The sequence below is a fragment of the Prinia subflava genome, chromosome 10 (genome assembly GCF_021018805.1).
Source record: "Prinia subflava isolate CZ2003 ecotype Zambia chromosome 10, Cam_Psub_1.2, whole genome shotgun sequence".
NCBI classification, from domain to species: Eukaryota; Metazoa; Chordata; class Aves; order Passeriformes; family Cisticolidae; genus Prinia; species Prinia subflava.
This window is the reverse complement of record NC_086256.1, coordinates 31,032,142-31,059,022: the sequence shown is the minus strand read 5'-3', so window position 1 is coordinate 31,059,022 and position 26,881 is coordinate 31,032,142. Positions and strand designations below refer to the sequence as shown.

The 26,881-nt window shown below is 39.6% G+C and overlaps 1 protein-coding gene across 1 annotated transcript in view; it reads left to right on the top strand.

Moving 5' to 3' along the window:
• LOC134555266 (ras GTPase-activating protein 1-like) overlaps positions 1-26,881 on the top strand; it is a 61,683-nt gene that overhangs the window by 10,194 nt on the left and 24,608 nt on the right. The window contains 12 exon segments of the mRNA XM_063406731.1: positions 933-1,482; positions 4,486-4,595; positions 5,344-5,414; positions 8,690-8,807; positions 9,663-9,694; positions 12,037-12,089; positions 13,593-13,743; positions 16,702-16,780; positions 19,747-19,870; positions 21,877-22,033; positions 23,671-23,758; positions 25,762-25,839. Of these exon segments, the coding sequence (XP_063262801.1) occupies positions 933-1,482; positions 4,486-4,595; positions 5,344-5,414; positions 8,690-8,807; positions 9,663-9,694; positions 12,037-12,089; positions 13,593-13,743; positions 16,702-16,780; positions 19,747-19,870; positions 21,877-22,033; positions 23,671-23,758; positions 25,762-25,839 (1,611 nt within the window).

Below are 26,881 nucleotides of genomic sequence, written 5' to 3'. Positions count from 1 at the left end.
CATGAGCTTCCTAGCCGCAGGATCACTCACCTGCTTTTCAACAGCAGAAGTCAGCCTTCCCGCAAAGCAGAGAAAAGGCTCATCAGCTCCCTGGACAATCGTTATAAAGGACTCTTGTGGAGTAGCCAGCTGTATTGTCTGGACCAGAGCTGCCATGCCTGTTTTCTGGCACTGCTTCCGGACCAAGGGCTGAAAACCAACCTGCCCATCGGCTCTGGCATAATTGCCTGGTCCCAGTAGCATATCAGTATTAACTGTACGCCTAGGATCAGCCGGATCCAGTGTCGTGTTCCGTTCCACCGCTCTGGCTGCCAGCTGAGTCCACTTGTACTCAAAGAAGTCATACTCAACTGGTGGAAAGAGGGTCTGAGCTATGGTTCTTATGTCAAACGGTATTAAAAGATTTGCGCTGAAAAACCGGAGGATCTGCATCACCTCGGCCGACCCCAGACCATACTTCCCGACTGCATCACGCAGCTCTGCTAAGGCCTGCCAAGCCAAGGGTTGATGGGTGTTATGAGTAACACCCTGAAGGACAGGGAAGGCCTGAAGACCCCCGGATGAAGCAGCAGAACCTGCCATATCCTGCCCTGTGGGTCCCACAGGGTTAGAGGCAGGCACTTGGCTAGGGACTGGCTAAACACCAGACACTGCAGGTCCAGCAGCAGCATCAGCAGCAATACCAACAGGGCTGGAGTACACATGTTCAACCCCCAATGAGTCTTGTGCACCAGCACAATCACCCATTCGTTCGGCCTTAGCTCTCACTTCCCCCCAAAACTGCTCGCGGTCTCTCAGGCGTACTGTCACCTGACAGGGGGAAGTGTCCACCAGGCTGTGGAGGAAGAACCAACAGTGCGGGGCCCTTTACTCCTATCAAAGACCGGCCGTGTCCCCGCTAGCACTGAACTTAAACATCCCGGGGTCCGCAGCTGCCGCGGCACTCACAGCGGGCAAGGGAAGGGGAGCGGGGCCAGCCGCTGACACCGGGCCCGCCCCAGCCCCCGTGGGGCTGGAGCCCGCCTGCAGCGCTGCGGCACCGGCCGCCGGGGACCACTCAAAGGGCTCTGCGGCACGCACGCATCCCGGCAAAGCCTGACCGCCCGGGATCGATTCGGGCGGAGACTGCAGCAGCAGCTCAGCCGCCGCCGGGGCCGTCCCACCTGCCGCCGACAACCCGGCGGAGCCGGCCGCTGCCGCAGCTAGCGCGGGGAGAGGAGGGTCTGGAACCGCCCCCAGAAGGGTCCCAGCGGGAGGGCGGACACCCACAGCAGGCACAGCCGTCCCCGCGCGGAGCGGGGCTGTCCACCCGCCCGCCGGGGCGGGGTCCAGCGAAAAACGGACCGGGGCCCCACCTCCGGCAGCGTCCACGCCCTGCGCACCCACAACAGGTGGGGCGGGCGGAAAAGTGGCCAGCGCACCACCCCCCGGGGCCAGCCCAGATGTTGGAGCGGGCTGTGCCGCTCCAGCAGGCTTCACCGGGTACGTAGTGGGTGTGCCACAGCATGGGCACCACACCGTGACTGAATCCCGGTCAAAGAACACTGGGGGCCCCGCCCCCGGGTCACCGTCCCCCTCCAGCGCCGGAAAGGCATGGAGGAGGGGCTCCTCCGTCCCAGCCGCGCCCTGGCGCAGGCACAGGCAGGACCGACCCCGGGCTTGCCGGGGCCCTGCCCCCCTGCTGCCCGAGCAGCTCGGAGGGGCCCGGGGCGCGCCCCGCCCCCCGGAGATCCACAGCGCAGCCTGGGGGAGAAAGACCCCCCAGCGCAGCGACCGGAGAGGGAGGGGTTGGGATTTCCTCCTGTTATGAACAAGTTTCCCGGATGGGAGGGGCTAGGCTGCCCCTGTCCTGGCCCTGTGGTGGGACGGTCGCTCAGTCCCCCCGGGGAAAGCGCAGAGCACACATTGGCATGTTAAAAGAGCTCTGGGAGTGCAGCCCCCCTCCTCCCAATTTGTGCCTTCACCCAGCCTTTTTGGAGGAATGGGGTTTTTTCCGGGTTGTAACCCCCACACCCTAGCAAGTTTGAAGACAGAGGGAAGCTGCCCCGAAGGGAAAGGCAACATTCTTCTACCTCATTAAAATGTGAAAAGGAGCGGCTCTGGCCTTAGTGGCCCAGCCATTGTTTGCTGTAACTACCTCTTACAGCCGGGATACCTCTGCTTCGACCAGGACCAATGCATATGCATTTTTATATGCAAATAAAACTGCCCCTGTGAATCCTGGGAGAGTTTTTTTGGAGAAACTGCACCCCAAGACAAGAAGCTAGATGTGTCAGAGGAGAATTAGATAGTGCCCTAGCTGAGCAAGAAGTAGATAACCCCTGGCCTGGATTGAAGATTCACCATAACCTATGAGGAGCTTAGATACAATGGGAACTGGCTAGCTGAAGTGACTTAGTCAGAGAATAGAAAACTCTCAAAGCTTTTCCCTGAGGGGGAAGAGCTGACTGCCACTACTCTGCCTTCTGATGGGTGACCAGAGAGAACTCCCAGCTGTTTCTATGGGAACAAGGACTCAGCATCCACTAGGACAGCACCTGCTCCTTCGGATGGCTGCAGAAGTGTGGAAAACTCCGATCCGACTCTACAATCCTGCTAATGACTTTAATAATGAGCTGATCACTTTAATAAAGAGCTGAATATTAATAAAGGCATATGCCCTGTTCTTTTCACTCCCTTGGGAGCTGAAGTCCGGGCTCAGACAATACTTCTGGGTCTGACAGAATAACCTCGCCCTCCTCCAGCCCCCCGTCCCCTTTTGGGATGGGGGAAACAGCCCGCGAGCTCTGCGAGTTGGGAGTGGTTGACCTGAACGCAGTCCCCTCAAACAGCTTCAATTGCATGAAAAGGCGTGCTACTTCCACATCATATTCCGTTTCGAGCACTTCCATGAGGCATTCTCCCAGGAGGGACCACGCCTCCGGATGGAGCACCTCATCTGGCGTGGGAAAGAACCCACGCCCTCTGCCCCACTTGTACAAACGCTGAAGCTCCTGCTGAGATACCTGAGTGTGTTTCCGCTCCAACAAATCCCCCCAAAACTCCAACACCACGGAGTCCTGCATACTAGCACAGGAGTAGACACTGGCACTGGTGCAGTGCAAAGCAATTTGCCTAAAAACACTGCACAACAGGGAGGGAGGGAAAGGAAGGATCTCACCAAACGTCTTCTCACACAGACGGGGTCGCCAGTTGTTGCCCGGAATGCAAAATCAACAACACGGAAGCAGAGGTCTGCAGTGAAAAGCTGCTCACAAAAAGGGACCCAGCCTGGTTATTTCTTTTCCTTTTATAATTTTGTGGGTCTGGTAGCAGATTGGCTTCTGGGGTTACTACCCCTTCACCCCACTGACCAGACCAGCTGTCAACCAACATTATTTTCAGGCTGGAAATATGTAAGCAAAGGACAGTGAACAAAAACAAGAAAGGTTGTTTATGTTCCAAAGTGTGAGAAAGTGAAAAACTGATCCTTAATATTGTACAGTAACTAAAAAACTGACTCCATCTTATAAGCAAGTAGAAGGCTTTAAAAAATCTCAGAAAAACCAGGGCAACAGAGGTGAGTTGATTTTCCCATGGAAAAGGGACACCCTTCATGTCTACCTCCATGTGCCTGGCCCAGGCCTGGCTTCTGGGCATTTTCCTCCTCCAAGTTGAAGATTTCTCCCAGATGCAAGCTGCCACATTTTGCAAGCCTGGCTGCACTTGGACTGCCAAATGTCTCCCACAATCTGACATCAGGAACAAGGATAGGTGAGTCGAGTTTCCCATGGAAAAGGGCCACCCTTCGTGTCCACCTCCATGTGTCTGCCCCAGGCCTGGATCCTGGGCTTTGGCCTGCTCCAAGTGCATACGATTGAAGATTTCTCCCAGATGCAAGCTGACACATTTTGCAAGCCTGGCTGCATATGAAGTGCCAAAGGTCTCCTACAAACTGACATCATGAACATGGGGTGGTGAGTTGAGTTAATGTCCTGGGGTGACAGGACATTTTTATGCTTTGTATCCCAGCCGTGTTTTTTCTGTTCCCATGTTCTCAGTTTGTTTTGCCCCTCCCCCGGCTACTTTGCTTTGGCTTGCTTGCTGCTACCTTAGGCTCGCTTTGCTGGCTTTGCTCTCTTGATTTTTGCTTTTTGCTTGCTTTTTGCCATTTTTCTGCTTTTGTTTTTCCCCTTTATTCCTTCCTCCCCTTCCCTGAAGACATCGGACCTGCTTCAGGCCTTAATCGGGGAACGTCAAGGACCCCCCTGGAGTCTGCACCTGAAAGAAGCTTTGGCACCCTCCCCAGCAGAGACTGCTCAGCCTCTCTTGGACTGGTGAAAACGTTTGTTGTCATCTCGGGCTGTTTTTCTTGTGTTGGGGAGTGTTTTTTTGTTGTTTCTTAATAAACAAGTTCCTCCCAAACCCGGGGGAGGGGGGGGGAGTTGTGGAGGTTTTGTTTCCTTTAAGGGGCTCCTTTGGAGATTTTCCCCTAATATTATTATTATATTGGTGGGCGTCACTTTGCTTCACTCTCAGACCTGATCGGCTATTACAGTCATGTGTCCTGCTTGCTGAAAGGGGAAAAGCTCTTATTTCCAGTAGCACCTCCAGAGGCAAGTAAAAAGAAAATTCTGAAGACTAATTAAATGAAATGTTTGTAACTTTTATCGCTATTCAGAATTTTCTTTCAGAAATTTAGAAAGTTTCCTGTAGTTTTGTATAGGCATACATGGAACTATAAGGAGTATGAAAATGCATTTTTAGTGAAACGAAGTAATGATTAAAAAGAATTCGCTATTTAATAGAAATATATAATGAACAAAATAGAGATATGGCAGTTATTGCCCAATGTAGTAACATTATTTTAAGTAAACAGAGAAAAACCAGAAAATGCTGAGTTCTTGGCTAATAAAGAGCACCGCTGTAATGTAACCTTCACTGTTCTGTGACATTTTGCATATCTAACAGTGGTTTCAAATATGCATCCTGGAGATAACCATGGTTTCTTTCACATGCCCATCTTTAAAACAATGAAAGTAATTAAAATGAAACAAAACACTGCAAAATATTCCCTGTAACAAAACCTGAATAAAAGTGTTGCTGAATGTTAAAATTCTGGACACTGCTTCTGCTCTAAGTGAAAAAAAAATAAAAACAGCTGCTCTCTTAGCCAACAAATTACATGTTTCTAGCTGACAGTGGTTTTGAGCTTTGGAAATATAAAACTGGCAAGACAGATATAAGTGATGTTACAAGTTCTTTGCCTCAGAATAGCATAATGCTGGGGAGAATCATTCTTAGAGTATAGAATATACAGTACAGAGTATAGAGAAAGAAACATTTCTCTCTTTTAAACTGTAGCCTGTGGAAGACAGAAGGCGAGTTCGAGCAATTCTACCTTACACCAAAGTGCCAGAAACCAATGAAATAAGGTATGTTCGAATAACCGTAGTAGCTGTGACATCTGCAATAGTGTTTTTAAATAGCAACAATTTAGGTAGGTGTTCGTATGCAAATACTTTCCAGTTGCATCTTAAACTTAACACAGTTAGATTAAAAGATGATATTTCTCTGTTCTTTGGTTGGAAATAAGAATAAGACATTTTGTTCATAGTATATTTGTACTGATTTTAAGGGAAGGTACATTAGGTACACAGAATTAAAATTAGTAATGTTATAATTATTAAATATGTTTTGTAAAGCCCTAGATTTTTACCAAAAGGATAAATTTATTTGACAGAGAATTCTATCTGGAAATGGTGTGTGAAAGAAATGAGGTAGGCTTCTTTCTGAACAGCCACAGTAAGTAGATGTGTAGCTAAGGGAAATTCAGATCACTACCAAGAGAAACTGAACCTTGACTACTTACAAATTTAACAATGGAAAAAGTCAGTCTTTCAGTAGAAGACCATTTTCTGGTTACTTGGGATTGATACTGCTTTCTTGAGATAGTTTTTTCCCAGATGAAAAAATAGGAGGATTTGAAAGTGATTTATGGTGATTTTTAATCTCTTTAATGATACAGATTTCATAAGCTGATATAGTACACCAGTTGAATTGGAAATTTTCTTAAGTTTAGGATTATTATCTTAAAATGTAGAGAAAGATTATGAGAGGTTTATGTCCTCATTTAGATGGAAATTTATTCCAAGACTCACAGTCCAGTCTGATCCTTTAAAGGGTGATATAAGGATATTTGTTTTTGTAATTATGTGTTTTAGTAAGGTAATAGGACTGGGAAGGGGCTCTCTAATGGCACATTGCAACTGAGCCTTTCTATTATGTGTGAGAACAACAGATAAAAACTGAGTCCTTTACATGCCTTATTGCACCTATCAGCTTAAGAGGAAATAGCATTTTGTTGTTTGCTATCATAACAAAAATTGTAGGCAATTAAACCTTTTCTTCCTCTTTAGGATAGAGCTGAAATGCAGAGTTGGTATTTGGGTTTTGAGGTCTACATGGCTAAAATAGTTCTGTTCATGGCATAGCTGAGACCAAAGTTTTGAATTCGTTCGAGATGGAATTGATATGCTCTTGAAGACATTATGTCTTTCAGAGAATATTGACTTAAAATTTTAATATCATAGTTAATATTTAGTAAGGTCGAAGTATTACTGAGTTAATTTCAGCATGTCTTCCATGCAACAACTGTACAGTGATGGAGGGTGCTCTTGTTGTCTGTCACCTGTTAAAGCTGAATAGCAGTTGAATTTATTCTTTGTTCTCAATAGTGTTTCGTTGCTTTTTGTTTTTTTTTCTGTTAGCCTACTTCAAAGGAGAGCCATGCCATAGACATTTGCTCTGAAATTTTGAATTGAAATGGTAGTTAATGAGCTTCAACTATTTACGGTTTTTCTGTACCTTGATGCGTCATGAAACACGATTGAAAATTTTGTGCTGCAGTGAAGGTTTTCATGTGACCTGAGTTTGTGTTCTTAACATTTAAGGAGTAACCTACACTAGTCTTCCAGAAATGAAAACTTGCTTGGACCAGGTACTGGGTCCTGCGCTTTGGCCACAATAAAACCCTCTGCAAGAGGAAGAGTAGTTAGAAAGCTGCCTAGTGGAGAAGGACCTGGGAGTGCTGGTCAGCAGCTGGCTGAAGATGAGCCAGCTGTGCCCAGGTGGCCAAGAGGCAATGGCATCCTGGCTTGGATCAGCAGTGGTGTAGCCAGTAGGACTACAAAAGTGATTATTTCCCTGTGCTTAACACTGGTGAGGCCACACGCTGAGTACTATGTCCACTTCTGGGCCATTCAGTTTAGGAAAGACATTGAGGTCCTGGAGAGTGTTCAGAGAAGGGTAATGGAACTGGCAAAGTGTCTGAGTACAAGTCCTATTAGGAGCAACTGCAGGGCCTCAGCCTGGAGAAAAGGAGTCTCAAGGGAGATGTCATTGCTCTCTGCAACTGCCTGAAAGAAGCATGTAACCAGGTAGGGTTCAGTCTCTTTTGCCAGGCACCAGTGGCAGGATGAGAGGACATAATCTTAAATTCCTCTTTAGCCTACAGGGCAGCTTTAGGTTGGGCATCAGGGGAAAAATTTTCACAGAAAGGGTGATTAGACATTAAAATGCTGCCTGTGGAGGTGGTGGAACCACTGTCTTGGAAGGTGTCTAAGAAGACTGGATGTTGCACTTCATGCTGTTGTGACATGTGGTATTTGGTTGTAGGTTGGACTCCATAATCGCAGAGGTCTTTTCCAACCTATTTGATTCTGTGATTCTCTGATTCTGAATGTTAATGCTTCTTAGGCTTGTAGCTAATTGCATGGCATCTCTGGTAACTGCTCTGTATTCTCTTTGCATCACTTGTCTTCTATGTGTGAGAACATAGTGAATAGATATTCCACAAGTTACATTATACAAGGTAATCTTTCAATTAAACGAATATTATTTTCTTATAGAATGTAAGATATAACCTACTAAGGGTTATTTTACTTGTGTTTCATATGTGATTTCTCTTGATAAAAGAGCAATATTACTGTATTTTCATATTGCTGTGTTATTTTTGTTTCATACATTAGCACACTGCAGTTGACAGCACTGAAGCATATATTAGATACTAAACATATATTAAAAGTATGAAAACTTGTATATAATAGCCATATATATATTATATATATATACAATTATATATATATTATATATAATATATATATTATATATATTATATATAATATAATATCACTGTGGAGGCCTAACCAGGAAAAACAGACTGGGGACACAGATCTGGGTGCAACAACAGCAGCAGGGCAGAAGACCCGGTTTATTTACAAAAACCTACTTTTATACTTTTACTATGAGGCCTGTGGATTAGAGGAAGGAATTCCCACCTCCACATCACATTGGTGAAGGAGACTGTCACACAGTCTTGTTTGTCCCAGCAGAGAATGTAAAAATAATGGCTATGTTTATAGAACATAGCTGATGTTTACATTAAAAGAGCGTGAGAAGGTACGGACTTCTCCTTTAATATGAGCGCTCAGCAAAACCGGGAAAAACTCATGGCAACAATATAATAATATAATTAACTGTGAGGAAAAATACACATGGGCTTGGAATAACAATTCCTTTGATAGTCCATTTTTTACAAATAGTTTTTCCTAAATATTTTATGGAAATTATACTCAAGAATTCATTATATTCATTAAGCTTTGTATTATGGTTGTACCTCTGATTTAAATCTTGCTGTAACCCTCCTCAGTTTCCTTAAAGGAGACATGTTTATTGTCCATAACAAGTTGGAAGATGGCTGGATGTGGGTTACGAACATACAGACAGATGAACAAGGTCTCATTGTGGAAGACCTGGTAGAAGAAGTGGTAAGTAATTTTTCCATTCAGATTTCTTAAATGAATAGGATTTTTTGATAAATTAATATTGAACAAAAACTAGTGACATTTAATTGCGTGTTTTCTAATTATGTACTTTTCTAAACCTAGTAAATAAATCTAGTAGTTCTAAAATATGAAAACAAACCTTTAAGCCTAATTTGTTATCAAAAAATGTTTATTCATGTGTTGTTCAAAGATAAGTACAAATGAATGGTACTGTAAATTTCCTAGGCATTTTCCTAAAATGTACTGTCCTGGTGAAGAATCATTAAATTGCATTTCTTTCTTGCAATTGCCATGAAATGTTCACTAATTCAACCGAGTATAATTTTGCATTGTGTTAGGTCTTTCTCATTACTCAAGGCTGAAATTTGGTTTAAAAATTTATTGGTGAGAAGAAAAAAAGGAAAAAATAAGATTTTTTAATAATATCTTCTTACACAGTACATGTGTTTTGCTAATAGCAGTGTTACTTGAGATACTTCCCATAGATGATCTGTGTCAGGATGAGAATAGCTAAACTGAAGTGGCACTATTATGTTGATATGTCAGTGGTAATTTAACCTTAGGATGGATGAGAAGGTTGAAACTTTCCAAAAAGTTACCACCTGTAAAGGATTTGGATCATGACTGAAGTAGTCATCAGAAATAACATTTTTGCTGAGTTTTCACCTAATGTATGAAGAGGAAAACTTCATAGATGTACAGAACCCCTTTAGTTAAAAAATGCCTCAGACTTGTAAATGTCTTTTTTTTTTCCTACAGACTGTCTTAACTAACAACTTTTTTTTTGGAATTGAGTTGTACTGTTGTCATTCACTTGATATGTTAATTTTCTCATAGGGAAGAGAAGAAGATCCCCATGAAGGCAAAATGTAAGGATTTTTGTTTTGTTGTTTAAAAACAGTCATAACTGTTTGTAAACTTCCACTATGAGACTTCAAAGTCTTGGAGAAAGTGATTAAAGAGATTTATTTTTTAATCTCAAGATGAATTTATATACTAGCTGCTGCAGATGCAGGTCTAATGAACATGAAAAAGTCCTGCAATGGGTATGTCTGTTGCTAATGGGTATTGCAGTCCTGAAATCTTATATGAGGCCATGTATGATCACTTTCAGCCAAAATAAGCGCAATGGAGTATTTCTTGAACACAGTTGCCTTGGAGATAACTCTAAATACTGTACCAAAGTACTATTAGAGCAGTGTGTCTGTTTGTCTCATGGGTGGGGAGCATTGATCTTCTGGAGGGTAGAAAGGCTCTGCAGAGGAATCTGGAGAGGCTGAGTTGGTGAGGCCAGTGGTATGAGACCTCACAAGGCCAGGTGATGGTTCCTCCCGTTGGTTCACAACAGCTCATGCAGTGCTGCAGGCTGGGGCAGTGGCTGAAAAGCTGCTCAGCAGAAAGCACCTAAGGTGCTGGTCAGCAGTGGCTGGACAGGAGCCACTGTGGCCCAGGGGACCAAGAAGGCCAATGGCATCCTGGCTTGGGCCAGCAGCAGTGTGGCCAGCAGGACCAGGGCAGTGAGCGTCCACCTGTCAGGACTGGTGAGGCTACACCTTGAGTTCAGGTTCAGTTTTGGGTTCTCACAGCAAGAAAGATATTGAGGTGCTGCAGTGTCCAGAGAAGGGAAATGAAGCTGGGAAAGAGTCTGGAGCAAAAGTCTGATGAGAAGCAGCTGAGGGAGCTGGTGGTGCTGAGCCTGGAGAAAAGGAGGCTCAGGGAGAATCTCATCGCTCTCGACAGATGCCTGACAGGAGGTTGTAGCCAGAGGAGGTCTCTTATCCCAGGTAATGTGTGACAGGACAAGAGGAAACTTGCTCAAGTTGTGCCAAGGGAGGATTAGATTGGGTGTTAGGGAAGATGTATTCACTGAAAGGGTTGTCCAGCCCTGGAACAGGCTGCCCAGGGCAGTGGTAGAATTGCCGTCTCTGGAGGGATTTAGGTGTCTATATGTGGCACTTGGGGACATAGTTTAGACTTGGCAGTGCTGCATTAAGATTGGACGTGATGATCTTAAAGGTATTTTCCAACCCAAAGTATTCTGTGATCGTATAATTCTGTGATTCTTTTAACACTTAAAGTTTGAAGAAAAAGTCTCAGGACTATAAGTTTCCTTCTGTTGTTTTCAATACTTCAAAAAATTTTAAAAGTTGAATACAACTTAGAATCAACAGTGTGTTGATAGATTACATTCACAAGTGAAGATGAGTGACAGATAGCTGTGAAAAATGTCTAGTGCCTTGATGACTTAATCTGATGTCCTCATTTGTTTCTCATATTTGTGCTTGCTGCTTTTTTGCTGTTTCCCACTTTCCAAGAGGCTGGTGGCAAAAGGAGACATTTCAATTGTCTTACTTGGTTTACTGTGTTCTACTAGTCAGTTTGGCAGTATGTATGTCTACAAATGTGGAAATTTTATCTTTGGAAAGTTGCTTGTAGGAGATTCCAAGAGCTTTGATTCTGTCTTTCAGTGGTTCTTTGCCTTTCAGAGGAATCCATAAATTAATATCTGAAGGTAGTATAGAAAGAAAGGTGGAAACTGGGGTCTTTTCTGATAGATAAAAGCACTGTATCTTTAGCTTTCCTTTAAATACAAATTATTAAGTTGTAGTATGTCAAGCTTTTCTGAATAGTGTTAGGTACGAGGCCGAGACTAGGCAGAGGGTATGAACTTTTGTAGGGTACTTCTCTGACACAGAACTCTGGGAAAGTACAAGATGTGAGATCAAAGCAGTTTGTATTCATTAATCTAACAAAGCTAGGCCTTGTTTCCACAGCTCTGGCAAATTTGAGTTTGAGGGTTTGTGTATGTTTCACTTCTTGTTTGAGCTTCAGATTTCATGATTCTAGTACATTGCTGTATGGCTTCAGTTAATGCCAATCAAATTACCTACTTTTTGGATAATTCATATCAATCTCTAAAACAGAATTGTATTTGAACATCAGCTCCAAGTGTTGGATATTTTTATTGAAAGTAATTTATTTATATACCTATTAGTGTTAGTCTTTTCAATGGTGTTGGTAGAAGAGAATCATTAACTTTTCATAGACATTTATTGTCTCATCTATATATATATAGATATATTATATATATATATATATAGGTCTTTTTAAATAAAGATTAATTAATAGGTGCTACAGCCTTGGATGTCACACAACCAAAAAAGAGAGCTGGTAGTCTTGCTTTCTAATTTTTCTCTTCATCTTTGTTAAGATGGTTCCATGGGAAGATCCCCAAACAAGAAGCTTACAACTTGCTGATGACAGGTACGTGTATTTCTCATGTCAAAATACAGTGATAGTGAAATGGCACAAAATGACCCTATTAATATTAAACTGTGGCAAAATTTCCTTTACTGTCTTGTGGCGGTGCATGTTTTCTATTATGTGCCTTGTTTAGATCCTTTGAACATTAGATTGGTGAGAATGGAGGAGAGAATTTTCCGAGAGACTCTGCAAGTGAATTACAAGGATTGTGTTAAGATGGCCGGCGGACTGATGAGGGAGAAGACTTTGGAAAGACTGTTTGGAGCAGTAGATGAGGGCGCTGACAGAAGGACTGAGGGAGAAAGAAACTGAGGCAGAGAGAAGTAGAGAAGGACTTTAAGAGTGGTTTACTATTGTGGGTGGAAAAATAGACACGAGGGAAAGTTAGTCAGAAAGTTTATTGTGATTTGCCTTTGTACAAGCTTCAGTTCTCTGTATTCCCCCCCCTCTCTACCCCCTCCTCCCTAATTGAAATTCAGACTCCCTGCTGAGCTACATGCAGCTGGTTCTATTTCGAGCACAGCAGTTAGCTGTCAATCCCCTTTCCCGCCTTTGGTTTTCCCCTCCCAATACCTCCTGGTTGGTTGTAAATCCCCAGCTCCTCCTCTGTACCCCCCGGAGATAGCATTTGATTTGCTCCCAGAAAAGGAGACACCCCTTTCCCCGCCTCTATCCAAGCCCCTTAAAAGTTGATGCACAAGCCTTGTTCGGGGTCCAGAGCACTTGCTCCTGTTGGTGTTAATAAATCTGTTCCTGTTTTCACTGCTTCTGGATCCTCCCTTCTCTGCCTCTGCGCGTCAGACGGGCCTTAGGAGAGAACAAAAATCTCTCTCGTTGGGTCAAGGACCCACAGGGATCAACCCTGCTCAGCCTGCTGCGGGGTGACCCTACCTTAATCTGCCGTGGTGCACGAGCTAGCCCGGCAGAAAGCGGAAGGCTTTCGAAGGCACCGCGACACTGTCTGAACACAGATGAGTGTTTTAGATTCCCCAACCTCTCTGGCTGCTACCTCAGTAGAATACTACATTGGAAGAAAACTTTCATGCCTGTCAGTTCCGAGTATGTTTTCAAGTGAAGTTGATTTCATAATTTTTGATTCCATTAATTTTAAAATTATTGTATGTGGAATCAATTATTTCACTTTCATAAAGCAAGTATTTCTATAAATGAAAACAGTACTTCTGACCCATATTATTTAATACCCTACTTTAAATACTGAAACAGAGATCATGTTTTTTTGAAAATGTAATCAAACTTTTTTTGTATGCTGTTTTAAAGAGATGGCAAAGATGTGGCTAGGTTGCAGACCACAGCTGAACCATTTTTTGTTAATTTTGGTGGTATAGTACTAGTTCTTCTAGTTTGAGATCAATACTGGAATTTACTTTTATAGGGCTTGTATTTCTTCAAGTGTGCACTTCTTCCTAGTTTATGTAGAGATAGATTTAGTAAACGTTTACATCTATCACTAAGAAAAGTAACACTACTGTGATGTGTTTTCAGTTGGTCAGGTGTGCAGTTTTCTTGTGAGGCCTTCAGATAATACCCCTCGTGATTATTCACTTTATTTCCGGACCAGTGAAAATATTCAGCGTTTTAAAATATATCCAGCATCAAACAATCAGTTTATGATGGGAGGCAGATACTATAATAGGTGAGTTCTTGTGGCAAAAGGAATTGTGCATATTTTATGCTTGTATAATTTGCTCCTGATAATCATTTACTACTATAATTTTAAGACTGTAGTTTCCTTTATACTAAATATTTTCCCTAATTTCCTTAGTATATACTTCTAACTGATCAAATTCTTAAAGCTTAAATAGCTTAAGTGTAACTTGTTTCTCTTGAAGTATTTGTGCATGTTCTGCCAACCAGTTGGTTCACTCTGTAAAATGTGGTTTGAATGGATCATGTGGATCCATAAATTGTGTATCTGTAATTAAAAGATTACTCCGTAGCAGCTTGGGAACTTCTCCATGTGTCCTTGTCTGTTTGAAAAGGGGAAAATGAAAATGCTAATTTTATCTGAGACAATCAAAAGAGTTTTCAAATAATAGGAATGGGTATTTACAAGAAAGGAGAAAAACACCATTGTTGGAAAGAGCTACTAAATTGCATTGAAACGTGCATGGTACGTAGAACAGAAACATAGATCAGTTCATTTAGAGTGAACAAACTTAAAATACATTTATTTTGCCATTGGTGCAAAAATATAGTAATTTGTGCAAAAAGAAAAAGAAATAATGAGGTGTTTCCCCTTTTGTGGGAGAAACTATCAGTAGACCTCCATCTTTGATAGTATGTTTTTAGAGTTGTTGTGTCTGGAAGACTTTTCAGTAGTGAAGACTCACTTTACTCCTTAAACAGAGGTCATTGCCTGCCTTTAAAAAAAAAAAAAAAAAAATCAGCATTTTTCCGGTCCTGCTCACCTAGAACCAGGGCATTCTTACCCCAACAGAGAATTTCTGTCACTTCTAGCTTGGCTTCTGAGTGGGTGGAGATTCAGCAGCTAGTGTGTCTGACAAAATGTCATGGTCTCCTCACTACATTCAGTGGACTTTTTAATATGACTTCACTCAGATGATGCTGTGAGGCTAAACAATTGGATCCTTAAGAACCTTATGCCAGTTTCACACCCAGGCTGCTTGAATACCTTCTTCCATTAACCAGTCTGGTCTCCAGCCATCCTCGCTGAAAACCAGGCTAGCTGCAGGGTCAGCCTTTCGTGAACGTAAATGCCAATGTCTAGTTGCGTGGCTTATTAGGAGAATGAGAAGTCAGAAGCCTCCCACCCTTAGTGATGTCGAGTTCATCATCAAGTTAGTGGAGCTCTTACTAGTCTCAAATGGGTTTGTAGCTTTGAATAGTATACTTTCAGGAAGTTATTATATTGTTGTTACTTCAGATTACTTTATAATACAGTGCTGGATTCACTTCCGGTATAGATTACATTTATCTGAAAGAGGTTCTATGCAGCTGAACAGAAAACAAGATTTTAGTTAAGCAGCAATAAATTGTGACAAAGCACTGTAAGAATATTTTTTAGTATTTTGGTACCTAGTTTGCAGAGATCTTCCACAGTGTGAAAGAAAATGTTTGATTTTGTTGTATGTTTGGGAGAACTATCACTATACTTTTAAGCTCACATTCAGTTCACCTGACTATGTGTATCAGGTTAGTAATTTGCTGGAAGTTCAAACATGTAATGAAGAATGCAGCCCTTAGGTGCTCCATCAGGGCTTGAAGTCCTAGTCTATGTGTTACTCTAACTACAGATTGAGTTTTTAAATACAACTGATCTTATTCTTCAGCCCATATTACAAAATTGCAGAAATTTTGCAGGCACCTGCTCTTACATTGAGAAACTCCTAATGACATTTTTAATCTAGGAATGGTGCATTGAAGGTCAAGGTGTTCCTGATTTGAGGAGTGAGAAAATTCATACAATGCTGTTTTATTGGTTAGAAAATGGATTGGTAGTAGCTATTCAACCTGTGAAATATAAGGACAGAGCAATTATTTTTTGTAGTGTGAAACAGTTGAAATTCTTATGTAGAAAACAGCATATGCAGACAGCATCTCAGTAAAAATTGAAATTAATTACTTGTTTCATTAAAACTGAAAGAAACATTAGTCTTATTTTATGTACCTGAAAAATAAAAATACTTGTGGGAAGGTCATTTTATCAAATTTGCACTAGTTCATAGCTTCAGAATGAAACAGAAAAGCCAACCAAGATGCCTTGATATAGCCTTATTTAGAAGTTTTTGAGATTTTTACAGCTGTTGTTCCTGTGTTACACATATGCCTTATTCGTATCTTTGCACACACAGCTGAGTATGCATGAACTGAGAAGACACACCGAGTATATTTTTATCTACTTAATTACTTAGCTCTTTTTCTAGGTTCATATTTTGCATGTAAGTGATTAATTTCTATTGATGTCCCTGTTGCTGTTCTTTATTACAGTGTAAATTTCAGTACTGCAAAAATAATTAGAGCAACTTAAATGCCTTGAATTTCAGCTTGTATCTGTCACTACTTCTTTCCTGAGCCTTTCAAGTGCAATTCCAGTCTGAATCTGGTGATTAGAATGAATGCTTCCCTATAGAGGAGTGCTACTGTATTTAAAAGTATAGCTCAGTGATGTCCAATCATAATCTGTATAAGCCCTGCTACAAACCTTTCCTCCTAGAAAGAGATTGCACTTCACTCAATGTATGTCCCATTCCACTTAGCTAATTACCCTAGGACTTAGTTGGAAAATTATTGCCAAAGAAATAGCAATTTTCAGCCTGGTTGGAAAGTGGGTAATGTACATGTACTACCTGAGTGTGGGAAGTGCAATGTCCTCATTTGACATTTTAAGCAAGTCATTAAAATATTTTGCAGAGTTCAGGATTAGTACATTCTGAATACAGTTTCGTGAACTTTCTTGACTTCAGTATATTAGTAAATCCTCATTCTTGCAAATAAGATTATGATGATTAACACTTGATTTTATTAAAACTTTGAGGGAAAATTTTCTCTGGTTTTATGGAAAAACAGATTCTCAAACAGTGGACAAATTAATGTGTTTAACATTTCAATATTCTTTTTCTTACTGGAACAGGGTTGCTGACATCATTGAGCACTACAGAAAAGAACAGATTGTTGAAGGATGTTACTTAAAAGATCCTGTTCCAATGCAGGTAGGATTTCATCTCTGAGCCTTTGATGTTGAAGTCACAGACTGAATCACTATCAAACCAATTTATGAACTAAATTACAGCAGAGATACCAGTGGTAGTTAAGCAGTATCATCTCCAGTAGTCAGTCATCAACAGTTTCAATGTTTGCAGCTCATCTGTTTCTTTTGTTTTATCCTCAAATACATACACTTACCGAAGACTGGCTTCTAGTCAACAGAAAGTGTGGTAAGTTCTGTCTGTGCTGTGAGGTGTTCGACCTCTGCTCTGTGCCCCTGTCTCTGTTCTGGGCTCATCCTTTGATTTAGTCCCATTTTAAAGGGAACCAGTCTGCTCTTCTCTCTTCTGTGTCTGGGGTTTTTCTCCTGTCACAGGAAACCTATACACACCAAAAACTCAGGGATGATTACAGAGCTGGGATTTGCAGCACTTGTTCTGAGGCATGCTTGCCCCATAGCAGAAGTTGATTCCAAGAGATCACCAGTAATAAGCACACCACATCATTTAGCTTTTCATGAGCTTATTGCTGGTTAAAAAATTTACATACTTTTTTTTTTTCTGTTTCCAAGCTTTTCTGTTTCAATGAAAATGAGAATTTTACTCTTCTTGTCTTCCCTAATGAGAGCTGCAGTCAATTCATACCTCTTTGTGGGATCTTTCTTATTAACATGAGAGCATTCCTCTGTTCACCAAGCTAAGCACGCAGAAGCTAATCCTGTCTCTTTGTAATGTTTTCATAGTCGCCTTGCTGCTACCAGTTCTGGTGTGAGCTCACCTTTCTTGAGCATGTACCAGAACAACTTAGAGTAGTACCATGTTATGCATAATTCCCTTGCCCTCTGGAAAGCACTTAACGAATATACATGTAATTTTCTGTGGTGGGTTGACCCTAGATGCTGCTATGGACCCACATCTTTGTTTGCGCACTCCCTTTTCCTGCGGAATGGGGAAAAGGCAAAAAAATTTGTGGGTTGAGATAAATACTGTTTCATAAGCAAAGGAAGGGGTGATGCAAAGGCATCACTCAGCACCTCTCACAAGTAGACTAATGCCCAGCTGCTCTCTGAGACCTCCCTCATCCCACATGCTTATTGTTGGTCATGATGTTACATGACAGGGTATGATAATACCCCATGATCAGTCATCATTATCTGTCCTGGCTGTCCCTGCTCCTGGCACCTTGTCCACTAAGCCACCTCACTGAGAAAGGGGGCAGAGTGGGAAATGGAGAACATCTTGAGGTTATGCAGGTACTGATCAACAATAGCCAGAAAGAACACAGGTGTGTTACTAATACCGTTCCAGTCACAAAACCAAAACACAGCACCTTCGGCGCTGCCATGACAGAAGTTAAGTCATCCTTGAGAGATCATTATGTTGGTATAGCCAACAGCATCACAGCCCAGTCCTCCAATGAGTGACTCAGCTGTTAATGGCTCATTTTCTGTGTCAACAGTGTAACTGCTGTCTTGTACTAGGAGATGTATACCTCGTAATTGCAATCTTTCCTATACTGCTAATTGTGTTGTGTCATTGGTGCTTCCCTGTTGTTTCCTGCTGTTAACTTGTGCTCAGTAATGTGATTGGGTCAGAAAGCAAATACGAGTTCTCAGATTGCTCCTTGGAAAGCTTCATTAGTAACTTTCTTTATGCTCCATCATTCCTCTTTAATCATGGCAGTAAGTCTTCATTTTAGCTTTTCACATAGGCGAAACTTACAGTATTAATATGTAAATTAATAAAGTCAGTATTCCTAAAAAACTGTATTAATAAACTCTGCATTGACTCATTTTCCATGTAAGAGTACTTCAGATCTTTTAACCTAGCCAGATACACTTCTGACTTTATTTAAAAATTAAGTGCACAGTGGTATAGTTAATGTTCAGCTTTGTTACCTCCCTTCCACATAGCACTATGCGCCGTGTTTTCAAAGGGAAAAGAGAATTCAAAAGTTTGCATCGTTTTAGGGTCAATCTGATGGAATTCCTGTGTCTAATATGATATTTATGTAAAAATATTTGTCACTAGGTCTCTAATTTCGTGCACTACTCCTTGTGTACTTAGGTTACAGACATTATCTTGACAGACAATTATGATACATTATCATTTCATAACATATGGATATAGTTTCCATTGCAGGTCCTGCAATTCCTGTTAGTATTACCAAATTATTTTTCATCTTGCTGTTGTTGTTTTGATCAAAATCATAATTCTTGCAGACGTATGCACAGGCAGAAAAGTAGACTATTACAGAAGAACCAGTTCATAGGTCTCTTTTTATCTCAGCGATGTCCTTACTACCTTATAGTCTTCCTTTTCTTGTATTTTTTTATGGCTAAAGAACTTCCGTGGATCAGCTTACGTAGTAAGGTCAGACCTGGCTTGGGTTTTGGTCATATTTGGCATTACTAGATACTACTATTTTTTGTGTGAATTTATCTTTTTTCTGTTTCCTGTTTCTGCTTTCTTCTCGTCTTGAGTTCTGCTCAGTTACAACATGTGAGTTCTAATGAGATTAATGAAGGACTGTGCCACATCAAGTCAGTTTTAGTTATGGCCTGCACAATTTTCATTGCTTCAGAGTTTATCCATGATTACTGAGACCTATGAGCTTTGGTAGAAGACAATTAGAAGCTAGATAAATCTTCAAAGACTGGCATAAATTTTAACACAGTGGAATTACAGTGAAAGATCATGTTTTTTATTTTTACATGGAAAAGACTTACTTGGTAGAAGTTGGTCTGTATTGAAAACTCCTATTTTCTTTCCGTTTTGGAAATATGGAAAGCGTTACAATACATTTCTAGCAAGTGTATTGCATGAAAAATGAATGCTTTAGTAAAATGCATGAGAGAACAATAGTAGTGAGTTGGTAGCATTCAGAAAGATGATCCTGATCACAACTGCATAGGATGCTTTTTAATGGCAATTTCTGAGCTTACAGTATGTTTTTCTGACATGTTTTCTAGCGCCAAGAACAAGTGCTTAATGATACAGTGGATGGAAAAGAAATCTACAACACAATTCATCAGAAAACAAAGGATGCTTTTTATAAAAATATTGTCAAAAAAGGTTATCTTCTAAAAAAAGTGAGTTATGTTTGCTTCTGTTTTTTAAAAGGAAGAGAAAAAGCAGATAAGGATCATAGAATCATACAGTATCTTAAATTGGAAGTTAGTAATAAAGATTGTGCTCCTTGCAGGTCTACCAAAAGCTAAACCACAAGAATAAGAGCATCATTTAGATGCTCCTTAAACCCTGACAGACTGTGAGCATTTCCTGTGTACCTGTTCACCTCTGCAATGAAGAACTTTTTCCTAAAGTCTTATCTGAACTTTCCCTGATTCAACTTTGTTGCATTTCCTTGTGCCCTATTGTTGGTCACTAGAGAGTGGAGATCATCACCTCCTAGCTGAATTTAGTGAGTTTACTGGTACTGGAAAGTGCTAAAAATTGAAGTGGGGAAAAGTGTGTAAGGAGTGTGAAAGATCTCTTTCCTTAGGTAGTAGATGAATAGAACAATATGATACATAAAATTATGTGCAGCGTAAAAATTTTGGTTGTCAGTTCTGAAAAAAATCAGCACAGCACAAAAACTAGGCATCCTTGTCAAAGGTAGCATTCAAAATCACAAAATGAAATATATTTTCATGAAGTGTTTGTACTTAATATGAAACTAACTAAGTTCTAGCTGGTAGAGGTCTGAGAGAGCTAGAATAGTGCAAATCTGTACATTCACTGCAGAGAACAGCTGGCTTTATGTTTTCAGTCATAATTTTAAAATGCAGTGTGCCATACAAAGGATATAATGACTTTTTATGCTTCTAATGCTGACACAGCATAACATAAAATAAGCACATTAAAAGCTGACAGCTTGACTTATTTCAGTGTAACCTTCAGTACTACCCTGAAGAAATTTCCATTGAACAAGTTTCTGAAGTTTTGAGGAAGCTAGTCCCTAGAGTGTTATATTTCTACTTTTTGAAAAGATCAACATGAATGCATGCAGAAAAATGATATCATTAACAAAATTCTGCAAATAACAAGAAGGATAAGTTAAGGTGGTAATCTGGATAGTAACCTAATGCAAGAAAGAAGGTAAGAGTTTACATATAGGCTAATACAAGAGACATTAAAGAACGCCAAACTACACTTTCTGAACAGAACAAAGGAAGCATTTCGTTTGTTGATAAGGTTTATTATGAGAGGTGTAGAGAGATGTCATGGAGTAAGGAAAGAAATGCAAATGACTTGGAAAAATTAGGCTAAAAGAGGCAAATTGGAGTACTCTCTTGTAGAGTGATGCACATAGTATATATGGAATAAGTGCAATAAAATCACTCTTCCATCCAAGAGTCATAGTATAATAAATGAGTGTTACATTTGTATTTTGAAAACAATGTTGCTACTAGTTTATTGAGGCCCCAGTGGATTTATGATGAATAAAGTATAAAATAAAGGCTGAAAGTTTTTTCTAAATGGTACTCTGATTTAAGCATTAATTTGTTACAGAAGGCTCCTAATCCATTGTAATTCAAAGCACCTTTTTTTTCAGCAAGTGGAACCAAATTCTTACCTATGGATGTGTTTGCGGGTTGATTCTGATTTAAGTTTGCATATAGAATATTTTAATTTCTGTTCTGCGGCTATATGTTTTAAGGTCTTGTAATGCAATCTGTTAAACATTGGTCAGAGTTTAGGAGTAACTTTCTAATATCAAGAGTCCATTTCTTAAAAAAAACTCTAGTGAATGCGGTCCACACTGTCATTATTTACAATCACTGTACATACAGGCGTAACACTGAGAGGAGCTCAGGGACAGCTCATATGCACTTACATAATGCAGTTGAAAGCACTGGAGATGTTTGAAGAACCTTTTGCAACTCTGCTTGCATCTGTGAAGAGGAGCTGGTTTTAGTCCCATTTTTTATAAAACTGAATGTGTATACTGATGCTATAACTCCAGTGGGATTATCTGTACATTGTTCTTCTCTTCAGAATTTGACAGAAGCTTTACTGCCCTCTTCTGTTTTCTTAATTTACAAAATTTACATGTTGTTTTAGACAGTATTGTAACCGTTTGCTTGATCCTTGTACAGGTAAAGGAAAAAGATGGAAAAACTTGTACTTTATATTAGAGGGAAATGATGCCCAACTTATTTATTTTGAAAGTGAAAAACGAGCCACAAAACCCAAAGGACTAATAGGCCTTAGCGTCTGTTCTGTCTGTGGAGTACATGACAGTTTATTTGGCAGGTAGGACATCAGCTTTTTTTAATCCTGTTGCACCAAGATTTAATAGATAAATGATTTTTTAAAGTTCTAAAAGTTCTACATTATTTTGATAGGTATTTGAAAACTAACTTGGTTAGAAGTCGGTAAGTGCTTTTCTGTTTAAAAACAAGTACTCTGTTTGTGGCGTACTAGTTCGTATAAGTAAACATCCTCAGAGATTGTTTTTGCACAATTACTATACTCAGAGTTAATTACACATTGACTCTTATTTACTGTAATATTTTGATATTCAAAATACGCTGTCCAAAAGGGAGGTGACTATCAGCAAGAAAGTTGAGAATCAGAAGTCTTTTAGATACTGCTAGAAATTAAGAAGAGAATTTATATATTTTTTCATTGATAGTTACAAAACCAACTCCGCTGGCTTGTATTATAGTGTTTGATAGAAGAAATAACTACATTTATTTATATAATAAATGATAGAAGTGAGAAATTCTAGTTATCCTAAGGATCTTAATATTTATTGAAAAATTGTATACAGTCACCTTGTAGTTACTCTGTGAAAAAACTTAGAGTAAAACTTAAAATTAGTGACATTTCTCAATCTGCAAAGACTGATGCTTTGCTCTGTCTGTTTGGGATTTTTAAAAATCTTTATGATAATTTTGAAAAAAACCTCCAATATTTAACTGCTGGAATGAGGAGCACAAATACAGGTAAAGAGTATGAAAAAAATTGCTGAAACGTTCCCTATGTAGTTGACAATTAGGCAGGAAGCTTTGGTATATATTGTAATCAATAAACATTCTGATTTTTTCTCTTAACAGCTTTTAAGAAACCCTGTGTTGTGGGTTAGAGCATAGTTGGGTGCTCAGTGGTAGTTACAGGTGTGTAGGAGGTTATGCATGGTTGCAGCAGCTTAGGAAGCTGTTAGTGAGGAACTGCAGCTGAGACAGAGTTCCTCCTGCACTTCAAGTAGCTGATAAAAAACAGTCTCTGCTGTTTCCTCAGGAGTGCAGTGAAGTCTGTACTTCTGCAGCATTCAAGGTCGTAGAGCTTTGTACCACATACACTCAAATGTTTCGTGTATGATCTAGTACACATTTCACTGGTCATGAGAGCTGCGGGACACATTCATATAGGGGACTCCTTAGGTTACTGTTTCCTGAAAGAAAAATCCTTAATGTACAATTAACTGATTGTGAAAGAATGCTGAACCTCTGCTGCTTTTAAACTCTAGGAATAATCCTTGTTGACAAATTTTTTCAGATGGCTGTTTTTTGCCTTGACTCTAAGCCAGCATACATGCCTGTTCTGTACACACCATTCTAAAAATGTATCAATATTCTGAAGCAGACTGCATATACTCTAGTTTTCTTAAAATGTTACAAGACATTCAAAAACAAAATGCAGTTTTGAAGATTTGAGAAATTTTGTTGGAGTTCTTCCTGTTTCCATGTGTGATGGTAACATGTAGATGAATAAAAATGGATGCAATTGTTCAATGCACCTTACAGACAAACAGCAGAAATCTGTTAGTTCAGTGTAAACTTTGTTTTGGCACAGATTAATTGAAGGTGTCTGCTAATATGTGAAGATTAATTAAACTTAAACTTAATTTTTGTTGTTTTTTTTTAATTTTTATTTTTATCTTTAAGGCCAAACTCTTTTCAGATAGTAGTTCAGCACTTTAGTGAAGAGCATTACATCTTTTACTTTGCAGGTGAAACTCCAGAACAAGCACAGGTGAGAGCTTTTATTTGCTAAGTGTAAAAAAAGTAACCTTTAATAATATGTTGTTGAAATGGACTAGTAGCAGATCTCTGAGGGGAAAGACTGGTACTAAAAATACAGCACCTGTATTACCTATTCTTCAGGGTTTCAGTTTTGACAAATTCCAGTCAGGTCCCATGCACAGAACTTCCATTATTTTATGTTTTCTGTTTCTGTAGAACATACATGTTTTTGATACAGTTCAACTCAGAAGAAAAAATATACCCTTCAAGTCTTTTCCATGTTATAAAACACAGCATAGTAAGTGAGAGTTTTACTTTAGAGTGAAATAAAATGTCAATGCATGTATATGTGCCCTGTGACCAAAGTGGATTGAACTGCCTTTTTCCAGTTATTTGCCATGTGTATAAACTGGTAGTTGTGCCTAGCCCCGATGGTGCACAGTGTAAGGTTTTCTGGGTTTGTATGGTGCATTTAGTTACTAGCTCTCTTAACAGTTATGTTAACTGATTAAGAATTGGGGGATAGAAGCCTGCTTCTGAAAAATTATTTTACCAGCAGATTGCATCTAAAATACAATGTTCTTGTTTATGAAGTTTTAAGCTCTGCAGGTTCACAGCTCTGATGTATAGGTTGAATTAGAAGTTAAACTTTGCATTTGATTATTATTATTTGAATGGAATGAAAGCTTTCTAGAGCACTCAGACTGTATTCACCCTAGTGTGAAGTCTATAAAGATAGTCTTTTTTGTGTGCTGTATATAAAGGAAAGCACAGATTTTCTTGTTAAGTTAATGCAAACAGTTAAATGCAGAGATGACATAAGAATGTAGTGCATTTGTCATACAACTGTCAGTATACTGTCTTTGAGAAGCAATGTGCTGTATCATAGTTGAGAATATATAAATTAAATTCCATGCTCCTTAATTAATTTTTGTCATATCTGTAAAATTTTTTGCTTTCTAAAAAGTAAAAGAATTAAGAATGTGTAGAAGATAGAATATCCTGTTTTGTTTCCTAAACATTTGGTTTAATTTGCCTTTGGTTTTGAAGCTGCTTAACAAGCTGTTCACTGCATTAATTGTTTCAGGTTTCTTTATAATATGGCTTTGGCCCAGGAACGTTTACAAATATTTCTCTTTTGAGAATGCTCAGCTTTCTTTACTTTCTAACATTTCACAGAAAAATAGGAACTTGGTGAGGTGTAGCTGAAAGCTCTTCCTTGGAAGGATTTGAAAGCTGAAGCCTAACTCAAGCCTAACACAAAGCTGAGAATAGATGCAGTGCTGCATATTCCTGTATTTTTAAAATGTGGAGAATGTTGTGAAGAATGGTTGAAGCAGTGTTGTGGGGGTTTTAATGACATTGTTAAATTGTACTTTGAGAGTAGATGGCAGCTATTTGAGATACTGACTAAAGAGAAGACTGTTGGTCAAAACCTAAATTTTGTGCTTTGCAAGAAATGTACAGGATTCAGTGGGAGACAGTAACTAGAGAATGAGGCTGTAATGTATCTTCTACCTTCCAAAGACAAACCAGAGAAAGCTGGATATATGCTCTATGTTTCTCTGTTAATTGTTCAGTTTTTGTTTGATGTATACAGTGTTATAACTGCCATATGGGAGAGCTGGAGAGAATAATCAGACCACTTTGGCTTGTTAAATGCAATTTTCTCAGAAGTAAACAAGTTTTGCTTAATTTTATATACAATTTACAATTTCTTGTAGTATCACTACACTGGAAAATTGGCAGAGGTCACACTGTATATCCATTACTAAGGCTTGATAATTCTGAAAGGGAAAATGGTTCAGATTTGCAAATTCTTTATGAGATTTTGCTTAGTAAAGATAATAAATTTGCTTTAATATTGCTTTAATATTTGTGGAATTACAGAAAACTTTGGTTTTGCCAAGCTAAAGTGAAAATTCAGATACTTTTTGCAGATATGTCTGTTCCACTGCAAGAAGCTGTATCTGGCTTAGTTTTGTTGCATTCTTCTGCATTCTTCTCTCTTAGGACTGGATGAAAGCTCTGCAGCTGTTTTGCAGTTTAAGAAAAACCAGTCCAGGAACATCAAATAAACGTCTGCGTCAGGTAAAGCTGATACTGTGAGGCTGGAGGTGCATGTGGAGGAGGAGTATTTTGTCTCCTCTGTGCAAAATGATATTCATAAATCTCAGAATTTCCCTTTCAACAGTAGCATGTTGTGAATAAAAGTCTAAAGAAGTCAGCAGCTTTTCAAATATGCCTCACATGGGAAAATTTAAAAATTAGTATGACATGTAAACAGAAAAAAATTATAAAAATTTATATTGACACATAGATCAAATACTCCTTATTTACATTTTATTTACATATAAGTGCATGTTATTTAACTAATGATATTCATTTTATGTAGCAGATACACGCTGACCCATGCTTTTGTCTTAATTTCTCTTGGCTTTTTGAAAGAGCCATGTATGCCAGAATTTCTTCAGAGAGAGAGAGGGCAGTCAGTCTTAAATAGCTGTCTCTGTAATGACTGAAGAGTAACAGGGAAATACTTAACAATTCCTGACATGATTTAATCTTAGGAACATTGACTGTAGTTGTTACAGGTCGTAGAGAAGGGAATAAAATGGTGAATAAAAAGTTATAACCACAACTGTTTGGTTGTGAACGATAAAGAAGTTTGGATAATTCTGAATTAGTAAACTAAATTAGGTGAATTTACAGATAAAGTGACAGGTGCAGTTGGGAGCTTCAGGGTGCAAAAGCAAAGCAACAAGGGACTTCTTTTCTTCAAAAAGCAAAGACGGTGCTTATCTACATAAAAGAATACAATGTAATGTGTTGCACAAGAGAATTTTACATAATCTGTTAGGAAAGCACCAAACAATAAACCACTGTATTTGGAATTGTTCATGACTCTTACTCAAAGTGCTAGTCTTCTGTTTCAGTAGAATTTTCTGTGGCCGGAAAAGTTATTTGCAAATCCTAATGCTTCTAAAATGATTTTAAAATGAAAACCCAAGATGCCTTAAAAACATGGGTCTGGATATTTGTTTTCAGTAATAATTTGAGTTACTCTTATTTTGTTCCTTGTGCTTCTTAAAGTGTTCCAGTACCTTTGGTCTTCACTCTTCTAATAAGGAGT